Raw genomic sequence first — 22,258 nt, 5'->3', positions numbered from 1 at the left:
CCTATTTCACAAAGTGGTTTAATGCTAAAACCAGCTCCTAAATCTGGGAAAAGTTAGGAGTAGTCAAGAGGACTCCCAAGTCACTAAGACCAGGTCACAAACCATCCTAAAAGGGCTGCTGATGGCAATCCGCCTTGTAATCAGGTCGACATTTTAGAAACACTTAATGATACCTAGATTTTAAAAAGGTATCAGCTTAATTGCGAGTATAATGACCACAGTAGAGCTAGTCAGGGATGCAGTCACTCCACCAACAAACAGAAACAACCCAGTAACCCCGGAGATCCAGGTTGTGACGACTCTACGCTACTTGGTCACAAGGAAAATGCAGCTATGCAGCGCAGATGAACTATGTACATCTCATTCATCGTTCTGTAGAATATTACATCAAACAATAAATACCCTCTCCAGACCCCATATCGTCAGAGAAATAATTTGGTTTCCTCATGATGTCCGTCAACTACAAAGAAACAAAGTCAACTTCCTGACCATAGCTCGACCACCCAGTGCTGGGACACATACTTGCACGAATGATTGCACCATCAAAGGAATAATGCGCATTTCTTTATGAGCTGCCAGACATGTAAGAGACTGACAATAACTGAACATACACTCATCAGCCATAACATTATGACCACCTGCCTAATATTGTGTAGGTCCCCCTTTTGCCTCCCAAAACAGCCCTGACCTGTCGAGGCATGTACTCCACTAGACCTCTGAAGGTGTGCTGTGGTATCTGGCACAAAGACGTTAGCAGCAAATCCTTTAAGTCCTGCAAGTTGCGAGGTGGGACCTCGATGGATCGGACCTGATTGTCCAGCACATCCCACAGATGCTCAATTGGAATGAGATCTGGGGAATTTGGAGGCCAAGTGAACTCCTTGAACTCGTTGTTGTGTTCCTCAAACCATTCCTGAACCATTTTTGCTTTGTGGCAGTGCACATTATCCTGCTGAATGAGGCCAATGCCATCAGGGAATATCGTTGCCATGAAAGGATGCACATGGTCTGAAACAATGCTCAGGTAGGTGGTACGTGTCAAAGTAACATCCACATGAATGCCAGGACCCAGAAGAACATTGCCCAAAGCATCACAGGTTTCCCAGAAGAACATTGCCCAAAGCATCACACAGCTTTGTGAATAGGTTTTAATAGGAAACTCTTAGTTAGGAACTTTTAGTGCTGTTTAGGAGTCCTCCTAGTGGTGAGATAAAATGTTTTGTGGATATGGGCCCTGAACTCAATAATTACTAGGGGCAGTGTTTCCCCTACTTTTCTTCCCAACCAGGTGGGGGGGGGGGGGGGTCACGGGCAGACACGCTGGCATCAACAACACAAAAGGCTAGGTGTGTGAAATGCTAAAATGTCCTCTGTGTACATCAGCCTGTATTGTTTTATATTTTCTTTTATTTCTTAACATTATTTGACAATACTGTCTTAACATCATTCCCTAATAAGAATTTACTCACAATTAACCATTCTCTAAAACTGTTCATGAATCGCCTCCCTGACTCCTAATAACTAATGAGGCAATATGAATTCCATGTACAGTATAGTGTGTTGCATTGATGGTTAAAGAGGGGGTAGAAAATATAGTTTTGCTGGATGTAGCACACAGTGCCCCATGATTTCACATTATATTTGTACATTTACAAACTCCTGAGTGTTTCGTACAATACATTCACTGTGGCACTGAATAGTTCTTCCGCAAATAGTATCATTTGTACATTTCAGTGGGGGGATGGAAAATATAGTGTGGTTGGATTTATAACACAATCCCTATCCAAACCTAATGAGCACAAGCAAATTAACAACAATAACATCAGATCTTGAATAGCATGTTCTCTATATTAACCTACTCAGCTCTGACCATTTCTCAGTGTGCTCCACCAGATTATATTCTTTAACTTATGTAAAATATTATTTATATAGTAATTTTGTTTCATTTCTATTTTTCCCACATAGTTTTTCCTTTGAAAATCTACACAAAACACACTCTATAGACACACCTCAGACTTTTATTTTGAAGAAAAACCATCAAAAGTTTGCAGCTGCCAAACGTATATAACGTTTCACTGCACACTTTTATTTTGAAGGCACAATATGAAAACCAGAGGTCTTATTGTTGCTGCTGACTCTCTAATGTTTCCAGCATGAAGTTAATCTAATGTAGCCAATTGTAGCTACCAAGCTGTGACTGTTAGTTAGCTAACTTGTTTTTTACCTTGGGTTGTCACTCAGACGATGGCTACCTTCTTTATAGCAATGCACAGCCACTTACTGACAGTCCAACACAAACCTGCACGTGCACAGACACAGGCAGTTATGTTTCTCTGATCTCACTCGCTAGCTTGATACTCTGAACATCGGGTGCAGGACGTTGTTGCTCTGCTCTGATGCTCGTGCGATGGTGAACTGCATGCGATAGTAAACTGTGTGTGATAGTAAACTGCGTGCGATGGTGAACTGCACTCAGCTTGGGGGGGTCCTATTTCATAAAATGATTATGTTTCTCTGTGGCGGCGCATCACAATTTAGCAGCAGTGGGATCTTATTACAATAAGAGGGAAACAGACATTTAGGGGTGTCCACAGACATTTGGCAATATATTTATCTGCACATGACAGAGTACACAACTTTTGGGAAGCCAGTTTGGCTCTGTGGAGTCAGATTATTTTTATATCATCCATTTAAACTGTTTCTAACTTGAATGCAGCTGTCTCCAGGTGCCTGGAGCTGTCAGGTCTGTTTGCGTACCTTGTGTCAGAGAACTCCAGATTGATAACGTTCAATACTTTCTTCCGGTTGGTGCTGTAGTAGTAATCTACAAACTCCTTCAGCTTCATCTTGCAGTCTGTCTGCTTGGTCACGTCTATCACATCAACCCCCACATCCGGACCTGCAGCAAACGTCAGACAAAGACATTAATAACAATTAAATTCAAAAATGCTTTGGAATAAACATTAGTTATTCATTTTATTTAAAACCTGTACTAATTCCTTTTTTCTGGGTGAGGGATAAATAAACATTAGTTATAAAAAAATGCGATCTACTCATTTGTAAACATGTTTACTGAAGGAGTGTTGAACAGTTTCATTGTTTCAGGATGTGAGTCGTGTCTCTAAACAGCAGACAACAGCTCCCTCTGCTGGACAACCAACGTCCCTGACAACACCCACCTGTTCTATATAAACTATTTTAGTAAACATTCAAGATGTTTTTAAACTGAAATAGGATTAAAACATACTTTGTGAAATTTTGAATGTAACAATTAAATAAACAATAATAACATGTTTTTTAATGTTGTCAACTTGGCACAGCAGATGAAAATAACTCTAAAAAGCCACAATTCATGTCAGGATCTGCTAATCCAATAGCATCCTATTCATTTTATAGTGCATTTCTTCTCACCAGGGCACACAGGAAATACAACACTATGTTTTACCTGGGACCTCTGAGGCCAAATTGAGGCAGGCTGATGTCCAGTGCTTACCAACATAGTTCTCCACATCACTGATGTAAAAGGTAGGGGCCGGCATGGACATCCCCAGGCCCTCTTTCTTCTGGACCAGGATGGGCTCATTAAACCCCACCTCCTCCAGATAATCCATAGTCAACTGGCTGCCGTTCAGCTTCACCACAATGTCCTCAGAGCTGTATAACACATTCAATCAGATTCCATCACAATATTATAATAATAACACTGTACGTTGTTGTTATCAGGCAGTCCACAATGGGCTGACCATGGTTCGGCTTCACAGGGACAGACTCTGAAAGTGTTTTCATTATGTTTTACAGCAGCTAGTGCTCCAGGCTGACAACACTGTGAACCAATGCCCCCATAGGATTTCGATGTACATTTCTGTGTTAACTGTCAGTTGGACAAAATCTGGAGGATTAAAAAAAAAAATCTTCTGAAGCATCTACATTTATTATTCAGACATTTTTATCCTGAGTGACTAACACAACGTTCATACAGGCATTGGCAAGTCAAGTTCAAGGACTTTCTTGACATTTTTAAGGACCTAAATGTGTAAAATGTTGAATGATAAGAGCCTCTGAAGGAACAGTAAATGGAAAACACTACAAAACTACTGTTAAGTATTCCATTTAATTTACACATTTAATTCCCTGCCTCACACAACCTACTCCCTTTCTCTCTCTCTCACTCTCTCTTACACACACACACACACTAAAAGACGTTCACCAGAATCTGGGCTGACACACACCTCTTAAGCTCACTGACCCACCGCCAAACCGGATGATGTTGCAGGCAGCATAACGTTCACCGCGGCGTCTCCAGGCTCTTTCAGGTCTTTTACATGTACTCAGTGTGAACCAGCTCTCAGCCAATGGCTGACCTGCCAATTCTGGTGTTCTCTGGCAAATGCCAATCAGGCTGCATGGTGCTGGGCTGTGAGCACTGGTCCCACTAGAGGATGTTGGGCCCTCATGCCACCCTCGTGGAGTCAGTTTCTGACAGTTTGGAGTCAGTTTCAGAAACCAGTCGCCCGCTGAAGGTCATTTTGTAGGGCTCTGGCAGTGCTCCTCCTGTTTCTCCTGGCACAAGGGAGCAGATACTGCTCCTGCTGCTGGATTGATGCCCTTTAATGGCCCTGTCCAGCTCTCCTTGTGTAATGGCCCATCTCCTGTTATCTCCTCCATGCTATTGAAACTGTACTGGGAGACACAGCAAACCTTGCGACGGCACGTTTGGATGTGCCATTGTGGAGGAGCTGGACTACCTGTGCATCCTGCCTCTCATGCTACTAGTATTGAAAAGGACACTAGCAAAATGCTAAACTAGAGAAGAATTTGTCAGAAAGGAGAAAGCAATTGTCAACCAACCACTTCGCTGTCATGCAGACCAGGTGCTGTTTGCTGTTGGCATGGCAGGTCAGGGACTGTTTGCGAAAGTTGTCAGTGCCTTTGTAAAAAGACTCACATTTGTCCGCTCTAGCTGGGAATTTACGACAGACGACACAGTGCATGTCAATGCAGAGTCAATGTCAATGCAGAGTCAATGTCAATGGAGAGTCAGTGCGGAGTCAATGTCAATGCAGAGTCAGTGTCAATACAGAGTCAATGTCAATGCAGAGAGTCAATGTCAATGCAGAGTCAATGTCAATGCAGTGTCAGTGTCAATGCAGTGTCAGTGTCAATGCAGAGTCAATGTCAATGCAGAGTCAGTGTCAATGCAGAGTCAATGTCAATGCAGAGTCAGTGTCAATGCAGAGTCAATGTGGAGTCAATGTCAATGCAGAGTCAGCGTCAATGCAGAGTCAATGTCAATGCAGAGAGTCAATGTAAATGCAGAGTCAAAGGCAATGCAGAGTCAGTGTCAATGCAGAGTCAATATATATGCAGAGTCAGTGTCAATGCAGTGTCAGTGTCAATGCAGAGTCAATGTCAATGCAGAGTCAATGTCAATGCAGTGTCAGTGTCAATGCAGAGTCAATGTCAATGCAGAGTCAATGTCAATGCAGAGTCAATGTGGAGTCAATGTCAATGCAGAGTCAGCGTCAATGCAGAGTCAATGTCAATGCAGAGAGTCAATGTAAATGCAAGTCAGTGTCAATGCAGAGTCAGTGTCAATGCAGAGTCAATATATATGCAGAGTCAGTGTCAATGCAGAGTCAATGTCAATGCAGAGTCAATGTCAATGCAGAGTCAATGTCAATGCAAAGTCAGAGTCAATGCAGAGTCAGTGTCAATGCAGAGTCAGTGTCAATGCAGAGTCAATGTCAATGCAGAGTCAGTGTCAAGGCAGAGTCAATGTCAATGCGGAGTCAATGGTAATGCAGAGTCAATGCGGAGTCAATGTCAATGCAGAGTCAATGCGGAGTCAATGTCAATGCAGAGTCAGTGTCAATGCAGAGTCAATGTCAATGCGGAGTCAGTGTCAATGCAGAGTCAGTGTCAATGCAGAGTCAGTGTCAATGCAGAGTCTGTGTCAATGCAGAGTCAATGTCAATGCAGAGTCAATGTCAATGCAGTGTCAGTGTCAATGCAGAGTCAATGTCAATACAGAGACAGTGTCAATGCAGAGTCAATGTCAATGCAGAGTCAATGTCAATGCAGAGTCAATGTCAATGCAGTGTCAGTGTCAATGCAGAGTCAATGTCAACGCAGAGTCAATGTCAATGCAGTGTCAGTGTCAATGCAGAGTCAATGTCAACGCAGAGTCAATGTCAATGCAGAGTCAATGTCAACACAGAGACAGTGTCAATGCAGAGTCAATGGTAATGCAGAGTCAATGCGGAGTCAATGTCAATGCAGAGTCAGTGTCAATGCAGAGTCAATGTCAATGCAGAGTCAGTGTCAATGCAGAGTCTGTGTCAATGCAGAGTCAATGTCAATGCAGAGTCAATGTCAATGCAGTGTCAGTGTCAATGCAGAGTCAATGTCAATACAGAGACAGTGTCAATGCAGAGTCAATGTCAATGCAGAGTCAATGTCAATGCAGAGTCAATGTCAATGCAGTGTCAGTGTCAATGCAGAGTCAATGTCAACGCAGAGTCAATGTCAATGCAGAGTCAATGTCAACGCAGAGACAGTGTCAATGCAGAGTCAATGGTAATGCAGAGTCAATGCGGAGTCAATGTCAATGCAGAGTCAGTGTCAATGCAGAGTCAATGTCAATGCAGAGAGTCAATGTCAATGCAGAGTCAGTGTCAATGCAGAGTCAATGTCAATGCGGAGTCAGTGTCAATGCAGAGTCAATGCGGAGTCAATGTCAATGCAGAGTCAGTGTCAATGCAGAGTCAATGTGAATGCAGAGTTAATGTCAATGCAGAGTCAATGAGGAGTCAATGTCAATGCAGAGTCAGTGTCAATGCAGAGTCAATGTCAATGCAGAGAGTCAATGTCAATGCAGAGTCAAAGGCAATGCAGAGTCAGTGTCAATGCAGAGTCAGTGTCAATGCAGAATCAATATCAATGCAGAGTCAGTGTCAATGCAGAGTCAATGTCAATGCAAAGTCAGTGTCAATGCAGAGTCAATGTCAATGCAGAGTCAATGTCAATGCAAAGTCAATGCGGAGTCAATGTCAATGCAGAGTCAGTGTCAATGCAGAGAGTCAATGTCAATGCAGAGTCAGTGTCAATGCAGAGTCAGTGTCAATGCAGAGAGTCAATGTCAATGTAGAGTCAGTGTCAATGCAGAGTCAGTGTCAATGCAGAGTCAATGTCAATGCAGAGTCAATGTCAATGCAGAGTCAGTGTCAATGCAGAGCCAATGTCAATGCAGAGTCAATGCGGAGTCAATGTCAATGCAGAGTCAGTGTCAATGCAGAGTCAATGTCAATGCAGAGTCAATGTCAATGGAGAGTCAGTGCGGAGTCAATGTCAATGCAGAGTCAGTGTCAATACAGAGTCAATGTCAATGCAGAGAGTCAATGTCAATGCAGAGTCAAAGGCAATGCAGAGTCAGTGTCAATGCAGAGTCATCGTCAATGCAGAGTCAGTGTCAATGCAGAGTCAATGTCAATGCAGAGTCAATGTCAATGCGGAGTCAGTGTCAATGCAGAGTCAGTGTCAATGCAGAGCCAATGTCAATGCAGAGTCAATGCGGAGTCAATGTCAATGCAGAGTCAGTGTCAATACAGAGTCAATGTCAATGCAGAGAGTCAATGTCAATGCAGAGTCAAAGGCAATGCAGAGTCAGTGTCAATGCAGAGTCAGTGTCAATGCAGAGTCAGTGTCAATGCAAAGTCAGTGTCAATGCAGAGTCAATGTCAATGCAGAGTCAGTGTCAATGCAGAGTCAATGCGGAGTCAGTGTCAATGCAGAGTCAGTGTCAATGCAGAGTCAGTGTCAATGCAGAGTCAGTGTCAATGCGGAGTCAATGTCAATGCAGAGTCAGTGTCAATGCAGAGTCAATGCGGAGTCAGTGTCAATGCAGAGTCAGTGTCAATGCAGAGTCAATGTCAATGCAGAGAGTCAATGTCAATGCAGAGTCAGTGTCAATGCAGAGAGTCAATGTCAATGCAGAGTCAAAGGCAATGCAGAGTCAGTGTCAATGCAGAGTCAATGTCAATGCAGAGAGTCAATGTCAATGCAGAGTCAAACACAATGCAGAGTCAAACACAATGCAGAGTCAGTGTCAATGCAGAGTCAGTGTCAATGCAGAGTCAGTGTCAATGCGGAGTCAGTGTCAATGCAGAGTCAGTGTCAATGCAGAGTCAGTGTCAATGCAGAGTAAATGTCAATGCAGTGTCAGTGTCAATGCAGAGTCAATGTCAACGCAGAGTCAGTGTCAATGCAGAGTCAGTGTCAACGCAGAGTCAATGTCAACGCAGATTCGTACATAAATGAATTTTCAGCATTGAATGAACATGTTTTAATCAACAGTTTATTAAAAGTTTTACTGAAATTGATAATTGTGAACACTGTAAACTAAAAGGGAAATGTTACTTATGACTTCAAAAGTTTGTGATACTGACTTTATCTCTAGTCCCCAATATGCTCTACTGGAAACTTTTTAATTTATCCTTATTTGCATGTACTATTCATTTTAGCCACACAAAGATAAAAAAACCATACATTTTTATAAAGTAATCAAATCATTTAATTCTTTGTTTGCATGATTTACAGAAATTATTGTTCTAATTAAATACCAATTCCACCTAGCTGGATTCCATCCCTTAAACTGGATCCCAATAAGGATTTCCCATCCCTTAAACTGGATTCCAACAGAGATTACCCATCCCTTAAACTGGATTCCAACAGGGATTACCCATCCCTTAAACTGGATTCCAACAGGGATTACCCATCCATTAAACTGGATTCCAACAGGGATTACCCATCCCTTGGTGTGCCAGGGGCAGGGAGGGTGCACGGAGCGTGGCACAATTTAAGTTGCCAGGTTTTCCAGAAAACCCTGGGATTCCCTTTTGATCATTTTGCAACCATGACTTTCTGGCCAGGTAACTATGCCAAATAACAGATATTAACTATAACTTATGAGATATGTGCTGTAATATCTGAATAGCCGAAAATGTGCACTCAAGAATATTGAAATCGCCAAAAATTTGAATACTCTGCCATGACTAAAAGGTTAGACAAGAATTCTGGAAACTCACTGAGGAACATTGTGTATGGCCCAGGGGCCTATAAATAGTAGCTATGTAAAACAATTTATCGGCCTGGTTAACTTTCATGAGTAAAACTTGTATTAAAATCAGTTATGTGTTTGAGAGTAAATTTATATTTACTGTCATAAATAATAGCAATACCCCCTCCTTTTCGGGATGCACGAGGGATATGATCACTAGTATAACCAGGAGGAGAGGCCTCATTTAAGGCAATTAATTCATTAGGCTTTAGCCACGTTTCACATAAACCAATAACATCTAGTTTATGATCAGAGATTAATTAATTTACTGCAACGGCCTTTGGTGCAAGGGATCTAACATTTAGGAGTCCCATTTTGAGATGTGAGGTGATACCGTCATTTTTATTTTTATTTGTGACCGAGGTGGAGGAAGGCTTTATCTTAATAAGGTTGTTTTTGTTAGCACTACCTTGTTTAACTTTTCTCAGCCTGGAACGAGTCACAGTGGCAATAGGTAAAGCTGTACTAACTATTCTTTCGACTTCTCAATTAAACGTTAACAAAATGTAAGTGATAAAAACTACTCTGTGATTCTTTCCACTTCTCAATGAAACCTTGACAAAATGTTATTTAAGTAATAAAAACTATTCTGTGATTCTTTCCACTTCTCAATTAAACGCTGACAAAATGTTATGTATGTATTAAAACTACTCTGTGATTCTTTCCACTTCTATATAAAACGCTGACAAAATGTTATGTAAGTATTAAAAATTACTCTGTGATTCTTTCCACTTCTCAATTAAACATTAACAAAATGTTATGTAAGTAATAAAAACTACTGTGTGATTCTTTGCAAGGAAGAACTTGATTTTTGGGTAAAAATGGCCTTGGTCTGGGAAGTGACCAAGAACCCAATGGTCACTCTAACAAAGCTTCAGAGTTTCTCCATCAATCAGGCCTTTATGGTTGAATGCCTAGAAAAAATCAACTACTGATTAACCCTAACCATATGAGGAAAAGATTATCTGGCCTGAGGAAACCAAAATCAAACTATTTGGCCTAAATGCCAAGTGCTACATGTGGTGAAAAAAGGTACCGCTCATCACCAGGCTAATAGCATCCCTAAAGTACAGAGGTTAGAGCATCATTCTAAAAGCACACCTACAGTACAGTGGTTAGAGCATCATTCTAAAAGCACCCCTACAGTACAGTGGTTAGAGCATCATTCTAATAGCACCCCTACAGTACAGTGGTTAGAGCATCATTCTAATAGCACCCCTACAGTACAGTGGTTAGAGCACAGGTGTCAAACCGGTTCCACGGAGGGCCGAGTGTCTGCAGGTTTTCGCTCTCACCTTGTACCTGATTGATTAATTAGTTCACTAATTGGTTAATTTCTACCCCCACCTGGTTGTTCAGGTCTGACCTGGGAACCAATTTAAAGGAAAACCCAAAGACCTGCAGACACTCGGCCCTCCGTGGAATCGGTTTGACACCCCTGGGTTAGAGCATCATTCTAATAGCACCCCTACAGTACAGTGGTTAGAGCATCATTCTAATAGCACCCCTACAGTACAGTGGTTAGAGCATCATTCTAATAGCACCCCTACAGTACAGTGGTTAGAGCATCATTCTAATAGCACCCCTACAGTACAGTGGTTCGAGCATCATTCTAATAGCACCCCTACAGTACAGTGGTTAGAGCATCATTCTAATAGCATCCCTACAGTACAGTGGTTAGAGCATCATTCTAATATCATCCCTACAATACAGTGGTTAGAGCATCATTCTAATAGCACCCCTACAGTACAGTGGTTAGAGCATCATTCTAATAGCACCCCTACAGTACAGTGGTTAGAGCATCATTCTAATAGCACCCCTACAGTACAGTGGTTAGAGCATCATTCTAATAGCACCCCTACAGTACAGTGGTTAGAGCACAGGTGTCAAACCGGTTCCACGGAGGGCCGAGTGTCTGCAGGTTTTCGCTCTCACCTTGTACCTGATTGATTAATTAGTTCACTAATTGGTTAATTTCTACCCCCACCTGGTTGTTCAGGTCTGACCTGGGAACCAATTTAAAGGAAAACCCAAAGACCTGCAGACACTCGGCCCTCCGTGGAATCGGTTTGACACCCCTGGGTTAGAGCATCATTCTAATAGCACCCCTACAGTACAGTGGTTAGAGCATCATTCTAATAGCACCCCTACAGTACAGTGGTTAGAGCATCATTCTAATAGCACCCCTACAGTACAGTGGTTAGAGCATCATTCTAATAGCACCCCTACAGTACAGTGGTTCGAGCATCATTCTAATAGCACCCCTACAGTACAGTGGTTAGAGCATCATTCTAATAGCATCCCTACAGTACAGTGGTTAGAGCATCATTCTAATATCATCCCTACAATACAGTGGTTAGAGCATCATTCTAATAGCACCCCTACAGTACAGTGGTTAGAGCATCATTCTAATAGCACCCCTACAGTACAGTGGTTAGAGCATCATTCTAATAGCACCCCTACAGTACAGTGGTTAGAGCATCATTCTAATAGCACCCCTACAGTGCCGAAGACACTTACAGAAAGTATTGAATAAAGGACCTGATAACTTACATTACTGCCCCACCGCTCTAACCACTCTACTGCCCCAACAATCTAACCACTCTACTGCCTCAACGTTCTAACCACTCTACTGCCCCAACCACTCTACTGCCCCAACGCTCAAACCACTCTACTGCCCCAGCCACTCTACTCCCCCAACGCTCTAACCACTCTACTGGCCCAATGCTCTTTCTGCCCAGAAAAAAAATTATGGATCAATCTACTGAAGAGCACATGTTGTTTAATAGCTCTATCTAGGACTCTGGTGAACTTTCAGACCACACTAGGAAAACAAGGCCAAAACAATCCGAATGTTTGAGTCTTAAATGGCTGAGAAGTATTAGTACTGATTACCTGACTAGGGTTAAAGAAAGCTTGAAATTGGCAACAAAAGTGAGTACACCCCTAAGTGAAAATGTCCAAATTGGGCCCAATTAGCCATTTTTCCTCCCCGGTGTCATGTGATCTGTTAGTGTTACAAGGTCTCAGGTGTGAATGGGGAGCAGGTGTGTTAAATTTGGTGCCATCGCTCTCACACTCGCTCATACTGGTCACTGGAAGTTCAACATGGCACCTCACGGCAAAGACCTCTCTGAGGATCTGAAAAAAAAGAATTGTTGCTCTACATAAAGATGGCCTAGGCTATAAGAAGATTGCCAAGACCCTGAAACTGAGCTGCAGCATGGTGGCCAAGACCATACAGCGGTTTAACAGGACAGGTTCCACTCAGAACAGGCCTTGCCATGGTTGACCAAAGATGTTGAGTGCACATGCTCAGCATCATATCCAGAGGTTGTCTTTGGGAAATAGATGTATGAGTGCTGCCAACATTGCTGCAGAGGCTGAAGGGGTGGGGGGTCAGCCTGTCAGTGCGCAGACCATACGCCGCACACTGCATCAAATTGGTCTGCAGAGCTATCGTCCCAGAAGGAAGCCCCTTCTAAAGATGATGCACAAGAAAGCCCGCAAACCGTTTGTTGAAGACAAGCAGACTAAGGACATGGATTACTGGAACCATGTCCTGTGATCTGATGAGACCAAGATACACTTATTTGGTTCAGATGGTGTCAAGTGTGTGTGGCGGCAACCAGGTAAGGAGTATAAAGACAAGTGTGTCTTGCCTACAGACAAGCATGGTGGTGGGAGTGTCATGGTCTGGGGCTGCATGAGTGTTGCCAGCACTGGGGAGCTACAGTTCATTGAGGAAACCATGAATGCCAACATGTAATGTGACATACTGAAGCACGGCAAGATCCCCTCCCTTCGGAGACTGGGCCACAGGGCAGTATTCCAACATGATAACGACCCCAAACACACCTCCAAGACGACCACTGTCTTGCTAAAGAAGCTGAGGGTAAAGGTGATGGACTGGCTAAGCATGTCTCCAGACCTAAACCCTACTGAGTATCTGTGGGGCATCCTCAAATGGAAGGTAGAAGAGCGCAAGGTCTCTAACATCCACCAGCTCCTTGATGTCATCATGGAGGAGTGGAAGAGGACTCCAGTGGCAACCTGTGAAACTCTGGTGAACTCCATGCCCAAGAGGGTTAAGGCAGTGCTGGAAAATAATGGTGGCCACACAAATTATTGACACATAGGGGTGTACTCCCTTTTGTTGCCAGCGGTTTAGACACGAATGGCTGTGTGTTGAGTTATTTTGAGGGGACAGCAAATTGACACTGTTATACAAGCTGAACACTCACTACTTTACATTGTAGCAAAGTGTCATTTCTTCAGTGTTGTCACATAAAAAGATCAAATATCAAATATCTGCAGAAATGTGAGGGGTGTACTCACTTTAGTGAGAGACTGTGTATATATATATATATATATATATATATATATATATACACACACACATACACACACACACTAATGTCATGTACCTGGGGAAGGTGCGACTGCGTAGCTCCTTGATGAACACTTGACTGCCGTTCTGAACAGCTCTGACATCGCCACTCTGCCCCGTGTCATGTTTACTCCAAGTCTTCTTTTTCTTCACTGAAAACACAAGTACATTCAGATACTAACGTCCAACATTACTACAAGGGTTCTAGTTACTCGACTTCAACACCTCAATTAACACCAGACACACACTGACGAAGGGACAGACTTCCTGAACATCTCCAGCAAGAAGTTTTATTTGCAGAATGTTTAGTGAGAACCGATAAATAACACCAAATAGTGTCAGACAAAAAGAGAGACAGACAGACTTACTTGTAGATTTTCCATCAGTTTTCTCACAGTTGGGACAGTGGTAAATGTCAATGTCTGGAGCTTCATCCTCATCCACACCAACACAGCTGAAAAATATGCAGAAAAATGTTTTCAAAAATCTAGTCTTACTACTAACACAGTTAAAACACCCAGTCTAATATCCACCACAGTTGAAACTGCTAGTGAAATAACTAAAAGTTTAGAAATATTAAAACTGTTAAAAAATCTAGTGTAATAACTAACATATTTAAAACACCTAATCTATTTACTAATACAGTTAAAAAAAACTCTAATAACAACTAACTCCAATATAACCAAATGAGCACAAAGTATTATTTTTGCAAAACAGCTCAGTAAATTCAACACAACTCTAGAGAAATTAGGAAACATTATTTTCAATAAATCATGTAAAACACAATTTAAATATATGTTCCCAGCTGATAGAAACTACTACCTTGAATATGAACCTTCTGCATATATACAAAACCTTTTTGCACAATTTTTCAATCAGTACATTCATAGTACATTCATGCCACAATTATTGACCATGTTGTCAATCATAGCCTTTCCATGAGAGAGACTAAGCAGCAGGTCCTGCCCAGTTTCAGCAGATCACAGCCGGAACAGATGAGACAACAGTGCTGAGTACCAGTAATAACACCTTAAACACAACTGCAACAGATGAGACAACAGTGCTGAGTACCAGTAATAACACCTTAAACACAACTGCAACAGATGAGACAACAGTGCTGAGTACCAGTAATAACACCTTAAACACAACTGCAACAGATGAGACAACAGTGCTGAGTATCAGTAATAACACCTTAAACACAACTGCAACAGATGAGACAACAGTGCTGAGTACCAGTAATAACACCTTAAACACAACTGCAACAGATGAGACAACAGTGCTGAGTACCAGTAATAACACCTTAAACACAACTGCAACAGATGAGACAACAGTGCTGAGTATCAGTAATAACACCTTAAACACAACTGCAACAGATGAGACAACAGTGCTGAGTACCAGTAATAACACCTTAAACACAACTGCAACAGATGAGACAACAGTGCTGAGTACCAGTAATAACACCTTAAACACAACTGCAACAGATGAGACAACAGTGCTGAGTACCAGTAATAACACCTTAAACACAACTGCAACAGATGAGACAACAGTGCTGAGTACCAGTAATAACACCTTAAACACAACTGCAACAGATGAGACAACAGTGCTGAGTACCAGTAATAACACCTTAAACACAACTGCAACAGATGAGACAACAGTGCTGAGTACCAGTAATAACACCTTAAACACAACTGCAACAGATGAGACAACAGTGCTGAGTACCAGTAATAACACCTTAAACACAACTGCAACAGATGAGACAACAGTGCTGAGTATCAGTAATAACACCTTAAACACAACTGCAACAGATGAGACAACAGAGCTAAGTACAATATCATGGTACTGTGCACCAAGAATTGAAATGATATCGTATTGTGAGGTCCCAAGCCATATGGAATGGACTGATCAGGTGATATTCATTACAAAACAACCTGTTTAACTGCCAATGCCTATACAGGGTAGTCTACCCATCCAGTAAGCCCAAAAGGCTACTCGTTGAGAAAATAACCAGGTCTGAGTGCTTGTGCCACGTCTAACCAGGCATGTTCTCAATCCAGAAAAAAAGAAACCATCAGTTCAGAAAATAGGCTGACAAAAGTAATGCCAGTTTCCCATGGTGTCGTGCATGGATAAATCCAATCCATGCACGACACCAAAGGTTCCGTAACTGCTTCTGCACTGCAATGCTGCAAGCCAATCACAGCGTTCCATTTGATATGAATAAACTTCTGTTGTATCACAGCGCATTGACGCCGCAGGTGTTAACGAGGCATCAGCATTTCGTGAAGCTTGGACGCTGCCACGCGAGTCATGTAGCAGTCATCTAATTCAAAGGGGGCATTCCTTAAAGCCCCATTCACACCTACAGCATCAATGCGCTGTGATACAACAGAAGTTTTTTCATATCAAATGGAACGCTGTGATTGGCTTGCAGCAATGCAGTGCCGAACTTTTTGCAGAATGTTTGGTCATGCATATCATGTTTGACAGCTTATAATATAATCTCCCTCTAGTAGTGTTTGCTACTAATTCAGCTCTACTTCCACGCATACAATTTGAGACATACATTGGATAAATCCAAACACATAAACAGCAAACATTCTGCAACTGCTTCTGCACTGCAATGCTGCAAGCCAATCGCAGCGTTCCACTAGCAATACATTAACTTCTGGTTGTGACGCCCGATGTCCACCAGATGTGTTAAAATATTGTGTACGTTGCTGAGACTCATCCACTAAACAAGGATTATCATTTATTCTGAGACTCTGTTTTACACTACAGCTTGCTGAGACTCATCCACTTAACAAGGATTATCATTTATTGTGAGACTCAGCTTTACACTACAGCTTGCTGAGACTCATCCACTAAACAAGGATTATCATTTATTCTGAGACTCTGTTTTACACTACAGCTTGCTGAGACTCATCCACTAAACAAGGATTATCATTTATTCTGAGACTCTGTTTTACACTACAGCTTGCTGAGACTCATCCACTAAACAAGGATTATAATTTATTCTGAGACTATGTTTTACACTACAGCTTGCTGAGACTCATCCACTTAACAAGGATTATCATTTATTGTGAGACTCAGCTTTACACTACAGCTTGCTGAGACTCATCCACTAAACAAGGATTATCATTTATTCTGAGACTCTGTTTTACACTACAGCTTGCTGAGATTCATCCACTAAACAAGGATTATCATTTATTCTGAGACTCTGTTTTACACTACAGCTTGCTGAGACTCATCCACTAAACAAGGATTATCATTTATTCTGAGACTCTGCTTTACAGCAAAGATAAGAAATGCATCATGCATCATGGCATGAGCATCAAGGCACACTTGTGTTCCAAAAGTGAATTCCAAGTTACTATAGGCAGATATTTAGCATTATGTTATTACTTAATTTCAAGTCAACTTTATATTTTCGTCTTTACGGCCAATATGCACAGAGTATATGCTAGTTTAATGCTGAGGACTTAATATTTCAAAGTATGTGATTTTTGCTATTTCTTAATATGTAGCCCATTGAAAGAATATAGCTTGTGTTCCTTTTTGGCTAAATGCTGATTGTTTCGATTTAACTGAATTCCAAGCAAGTGTATTTACTATTTTATTTTATAAATTATATAGGCAAAATGTTTTTGGTTTTCTTGGCAGCCATCGGAAATATAGTATTTCGTTGTAGTGTACAATTAATAAGCTAATAACATAGTCCTACTTGTTTCAGTATATGCATTTTGGTTAAAAGACTGATAGATCGTTATACTATTTGAAATAATGACTATATAATAATTGCATACACTGTATCCTCATCCTTTTATTTTGTTAATAAAGAAAAGCTAGCACTCATTAAAATGGCTTGGTTAGAGAGAAAAAAACGAATACTCGACATACATAATCACAAAATTGACGGATTTTGTTTGAATTACGACTAAACAAAACATGAATGGAGCGAATTTGGAGTGGCAATTCCTTTTCCAGCGAACGAAGAGCGGGTTTGAGCAGAGCGAGGGGAAAGACGTGGAGCGGAGCGTAACATTTGAGCGGGATTTCCAAGAGCTCCACTCCGCTCACATCCCTTGGAGCAGGTTACGTCACCTATCTTCAATACTCTGGGAGGGGTAGAATCAGAGGGGGTTCCCCTGTAACAATAAAACGTAAGTGGCCCAAAACATACGGTAGATTACATTGCATAGTGCTAATAACATCAAAGCCCGCTTCATCCCTACCAAGACACAACCAGAAAGAAAGTATCTAATCACGATCTAACCTCCCCGGGAGCAGTTTACAGTAGGTTAAAGCAGTACACTAGGCTTACTACAGAACATGATTCATCTCTGTTCATATCAAGCTTCAACAGACCTCAGTCGAACAAAATGAAACTAAATAAATCAAGCCAACTGATTAATGGTAAATAAAATGTAAATGATTAAAATGTCTCCCTCCATTATACAGAGTCCGGAACGGAACAATAGCGGGGATTCCTCGGATCAGAGGTAATTACACATGATTGAAACAGAACAACGACACCGTGATATACGTTGTGTGTGATCACTGGATCAGACTGACAGCAAATTACAGTTTAGTGTCTACTGGCTACTACTCACGTTCGATCAGTTATCTAATACGATTGTAGCTGCTGACTGCATCTTAGCGAAGAAACTACCTGCCAAGTCATGGGTCCTATTTGTAACTCAAAAGTTCAACAGATGCATGTTTAAAACCTTAAGGACATCCGCAACACGGCTTCTCGTATGAAACACAGTCAACACGGAGTCTTGACAGGAGATATCTTGAGCAGCAGACAGAAGTACAGTTTTGCTGGTGTTTCAGCATTCACTGTAAAGCTCTATCAGAACAGAGACTAGCTCAGCAGTTCTCAAACCTCTCCTCAGGGATTCCCTGGTTTGACAATTTAGTTGTAGCCCTAAAATAGCTCACCTGACTGACATAGTCAAGGGCTTGATAGTTAGATAATGTATTTAATTAGATGTGTTATCTGTTGAATGGTTTAAATACATGGACGGCTGACTGATGGTCCCTGAGGTGAAGTTTGATCCCTGACAAACTCCCAGTCAAACACCATTAGCGACAATGCAGTGTGTTTATGACACATGACATGAGGGCACTGTAATGTCTTATGTCACAATCCATATGACAAAAAACCAGGGACACGTCAGATCTGACACACCAACATGTCTCACAGCAGCTTTGCATGCAGCCAGTGATGATCTCTAAATCAAGTCGTAACTGCCTTATGTCATTATGACAGAACATTATGATGCAATGCCACGGAGAGCATGCAGACGCTCATACACTACTAGTACTACACCCTGCAGACACCACCCTCTGGACTACAGACACTACTAGTACTACACCCTGCAGACACCACCCTCTGGACTACAGACACTACTAGTACTACACCCTGCAGACATCACCCTCTGGACTACAGACAGTACTAGTACCATACCCATCAGACACCACCCTCTGGACTACAGACACTACTAGTACTACACCCTGCAGACACCACCCTCTGGACTACAGACACTACTAGTACTACACCCTGCAGACATCACCCTCTGGACTACAGACAGTACTAGTACCAAACCCATCAGACACCACCCTCTGGACTACAGACACTACTAGTACTACACCCTGCAGACACCACCCTCTGGACTACAGACACTACTACTACTACACCCTGCAGACACCACCCTCTGGACTACAGACATTACTAGTACCATACCCATCAGACACCACCCTCTGGACTACAGACACTACTAGTACTACACCCTGCAGACACCAGCCTCTGGACTACAGACACTACTAGTACCACACCCTGCAGACACCACCCTCTGGACTACAGACACTACTACTACTACACCCATCAGACACCACCCTCTGGACTACAGACAGTACTAGTACCATACCCATCAGACACCACCCTCTGGACTACAGACACTACTAGTACTACACCCTGCAGACACCACCCTCTGGACTACAGACACTGGACTAGACTGGCCCTACACAGAAGAGCTGCAGGAAAGGGGAGTTTTGAAATGTAGCTAGCTCTATATCGGGTGGAAACAAAACAAAATGAATGTATTAGCAAACAAAATATTACAGGCTGGACTAAGGACACCAGATCATAACAACAAACAGCTTCAGGATAATTTCTACCTCTATAATACACTTTCAAGTTAATATCTAGCTCAGTAATAAACCTCCTGGGTAATGTCTAGCACCAACCAACACCTTCATGCTGAGATATTAAGAGTCCAATTGGAGATAATAAATACATTAATCTGGCCTAAATCCAGAGTATATTTAAAATTAGACTAGGTCAGAAGTATGACCAAATGGACAAGGACATGGACAGCAACGGGCCCCCCAAACCAGGTACTCCGCAGGTGTGGACCAGGACCTCATGTCCTCCTAAAGTTTAAAACAGGAGAAAACTGGTAATGTCTAGCACCAACCTACTCCTTCAGGGTAATGTCTAGCACCAACCTACTCCTACAGGGTAATGTCTAGCACCAACCTACTCCTTCAGGGTAATGTCTAGCACCATCCAACTCCTTCAGGGTAATGTCTAGCACCAACCTACTCCTACAGGGTAATGTCTAGCACCAACCTACTCCTACAGGGTAATGTATAGCTCTACAATATACGTTCAAGGTAATGTATAGCTCCAGGGTAGTGTCATATCTACAGCCTTGCTCTAATGTCAACAACCCTGACAGCCCACCTCTTGGTGTTTCCACTGAGTAATGTATAAATAAACAGGTGAATCACAGACCATGTGGGAGGTCCAGGGACAGGGGACACTATCATTTTGTCTGACCTGAACTAACATCAGCTTTTAACTATGTATTATGCACCGTTAAAGGCAGGCATGTTTGGATGGACGGATAGCCTAGCTACCCAAAGGTAATAATAGTGTAATAAGGATAGGAATTACACCTAGTTTTAAAATGCAACCCCTCGTATGTAGGGTGAATAAAATATATATTAGGGGTTGTTAATATTAGGCTACTAGATTCTGCAGTGTCAATTCTGGGATAATATCTGATGTGCCATTAGTCAGGCTACAGACAGCCTGATCATTGGAACGGCATCACTTTGGTACATTCTCATATCTGGCAAGTTTCGTGATAATAACACGAATGATAACGTATCGCTGAACTGGCATGGTTGATTTGAATTGTTATACATTTGAAACGTCTGCCTAATAGAATGTTGCATTGTAGCCAGCCTAGCCTGCACCAAAGGGTTAATGTTAACGCGCGTAAATATCGTCCTTTCATTTTAAACGCTTATTCACTATTTTCAGTTTGAAATAAGTGATCGAAATGAAATCTGATTAAACCTAAACACCAGCAACGTATATTTGTCCTGTAGTGGGCCAATAAATGTACAAAGGATATCGTAACAAAATGGAAACAGAGCAAAAGAAGCGGCAGAGTTCCATCATTATCGGCGGGCTAAACTGATAATTAGCTCATACTCACACATTTTAACAATTTAAATTGTTTCAAATACATGGTGTGAAGAGACATTCGCGGAGCTATTTTTCTAATTTTACAGTCACCGAACGCAACACTGCAACGTCTATCAATGGGCTGGTATTCAAACTGCTCGGCTGGAAGGCAGCGGGGTATTGTCAGCTACGAATGTCAGAGGGGAGTTAGGGTCGTGATTTCTTTAGCAGTTTTTTGAACATGAACAAGCAATAAACCGACAACTAAAACATGATTTTACGATCAAACCTAATGGCGGGACAAGTGGTATGAATGTAGATTAAATGCTGTAGCCTCGCAACTGTCTGATCTAGACAACCACTGTTCCGTTCTGTCCTACAACCGTTCGCTGCCTCGCGACAACACTGCCTACTGTAGCACACGAGATATGCCTGGTAAATTATAACGGAAATATAACTAAATAATCGAAACACATTGTGAAATATTTACGTTACTATATGGTTGACAAACCATTTTGCGCTATTCACAAAAAAATGTCACAATCGAGTCATCTATATTTAACTCCGCCTTCTTCTTCGAGCGGCCTCGCTCTTGTGTGGCAATTCAGATGTGGACAGGGAATGGCCAACATAAGCTGTCAAACGCCAAAAATACCGAAATGTACAATGCAAAAGGAGAAAAGAATCACCCAAATACATTGAAACAATTACCTGCCGTGAAACCAGTCCTTGCAGGCATCACATTCGATCATAAACTGTGTAACGTCGTACGGTAATCTGCAGATGCAATATACTGGTACAGTCGCCATGTTAGATCATTCACAACAACGTTGGATAGGAGGGAGACGGGGCACCAGCAGGAACTCTCCTGCAACAAAATACAATACGAAGATCTTCCACACGCTGAAGCTAGTCCGATCCACTGGACACAAATTTAAATCCAAAAGTCCATACTCCGCTGATGTTGCAGAGTTTGTGATTATCGTCCCGATGTAGCGGCGAGGTCGATAACGTTAATGTTCCTGAAGTGCATCATTGTTTTCCTGCCCCCTGGTGCCTGTACAGTATTGAGACGCTCATAAACCGAGAGAAAATGTATCCTTGTTGCATTGTAATATATGTTACGTCAGCTTGTAAGACCGTGAATTCGTTCTCGCTGGCTCACATCAGATGAATGAATCTCATTAACAGTGCAGCTGTTTCAACGGGGATCCCGGGACGTTCCAAGCCGAGTAGCTTGAGCGTCGGCACAGAGCAACCGGATTCGAGC

General features: G+C 42.1%; 1 protein-coding gene across 2 annotated transcripts in view; it reads right to left on the bottom strand.

Moving 5' to 3' along the window:
- Window positions 1-22,258, bottom strand: part of phf2 (PHD finger protein 2) — a 65,171-nt gene extending 42,913 nt beyond the window's left edge. For both annotated transcript variants that reach the window (XM_029125386.2, XM_029125387.2), the window contains exons 1-5: window positions 21,700-22,258; window positions 13,874-13,959; window positions 13,543-13,657; window positions 3,494-3,654; window positions 2,758-2,899 (exon numbers count right to left, since the gene is read on the bottom strand). In XM_029125386.2, coding sequence (XP_028981219.2) covers window positions 2,758-2,899; window positions 3,494-3,654; window positions 13,543-13,657; window positions 13,874-13,959; window positions 21,700-21,797 — 602 coding nt within the window. In that variant the 5' untranslated portion in view covers window positions 21,798-22,258. The remainder of the gene's footprint in view (window positions 1-2,757; window positions 2,900-3,493; window positions 3,655-13,542; window positions 13,658-13,873; window positions 13,960-21,699) is intronic.

The sequence above is a fragment of the Esox lucius genome, chromosome 2, assembly GCF_011004845.1.
Source record: "Esox lucius isolate fEsoLuc1 chromosome 2, fEsoLuc1.pri, whole genome shotgun sequence".
Classification (NCBI taxonomy): domain Eukaryota; kingdom Metazoa; phylum Chordata; class Actinopteri; order Esociformes; family Esocidae; genus Esox; species Esox lucius.
This window is presented reverse-complemented; position numbering and strand designations above follow the sequence as displayed.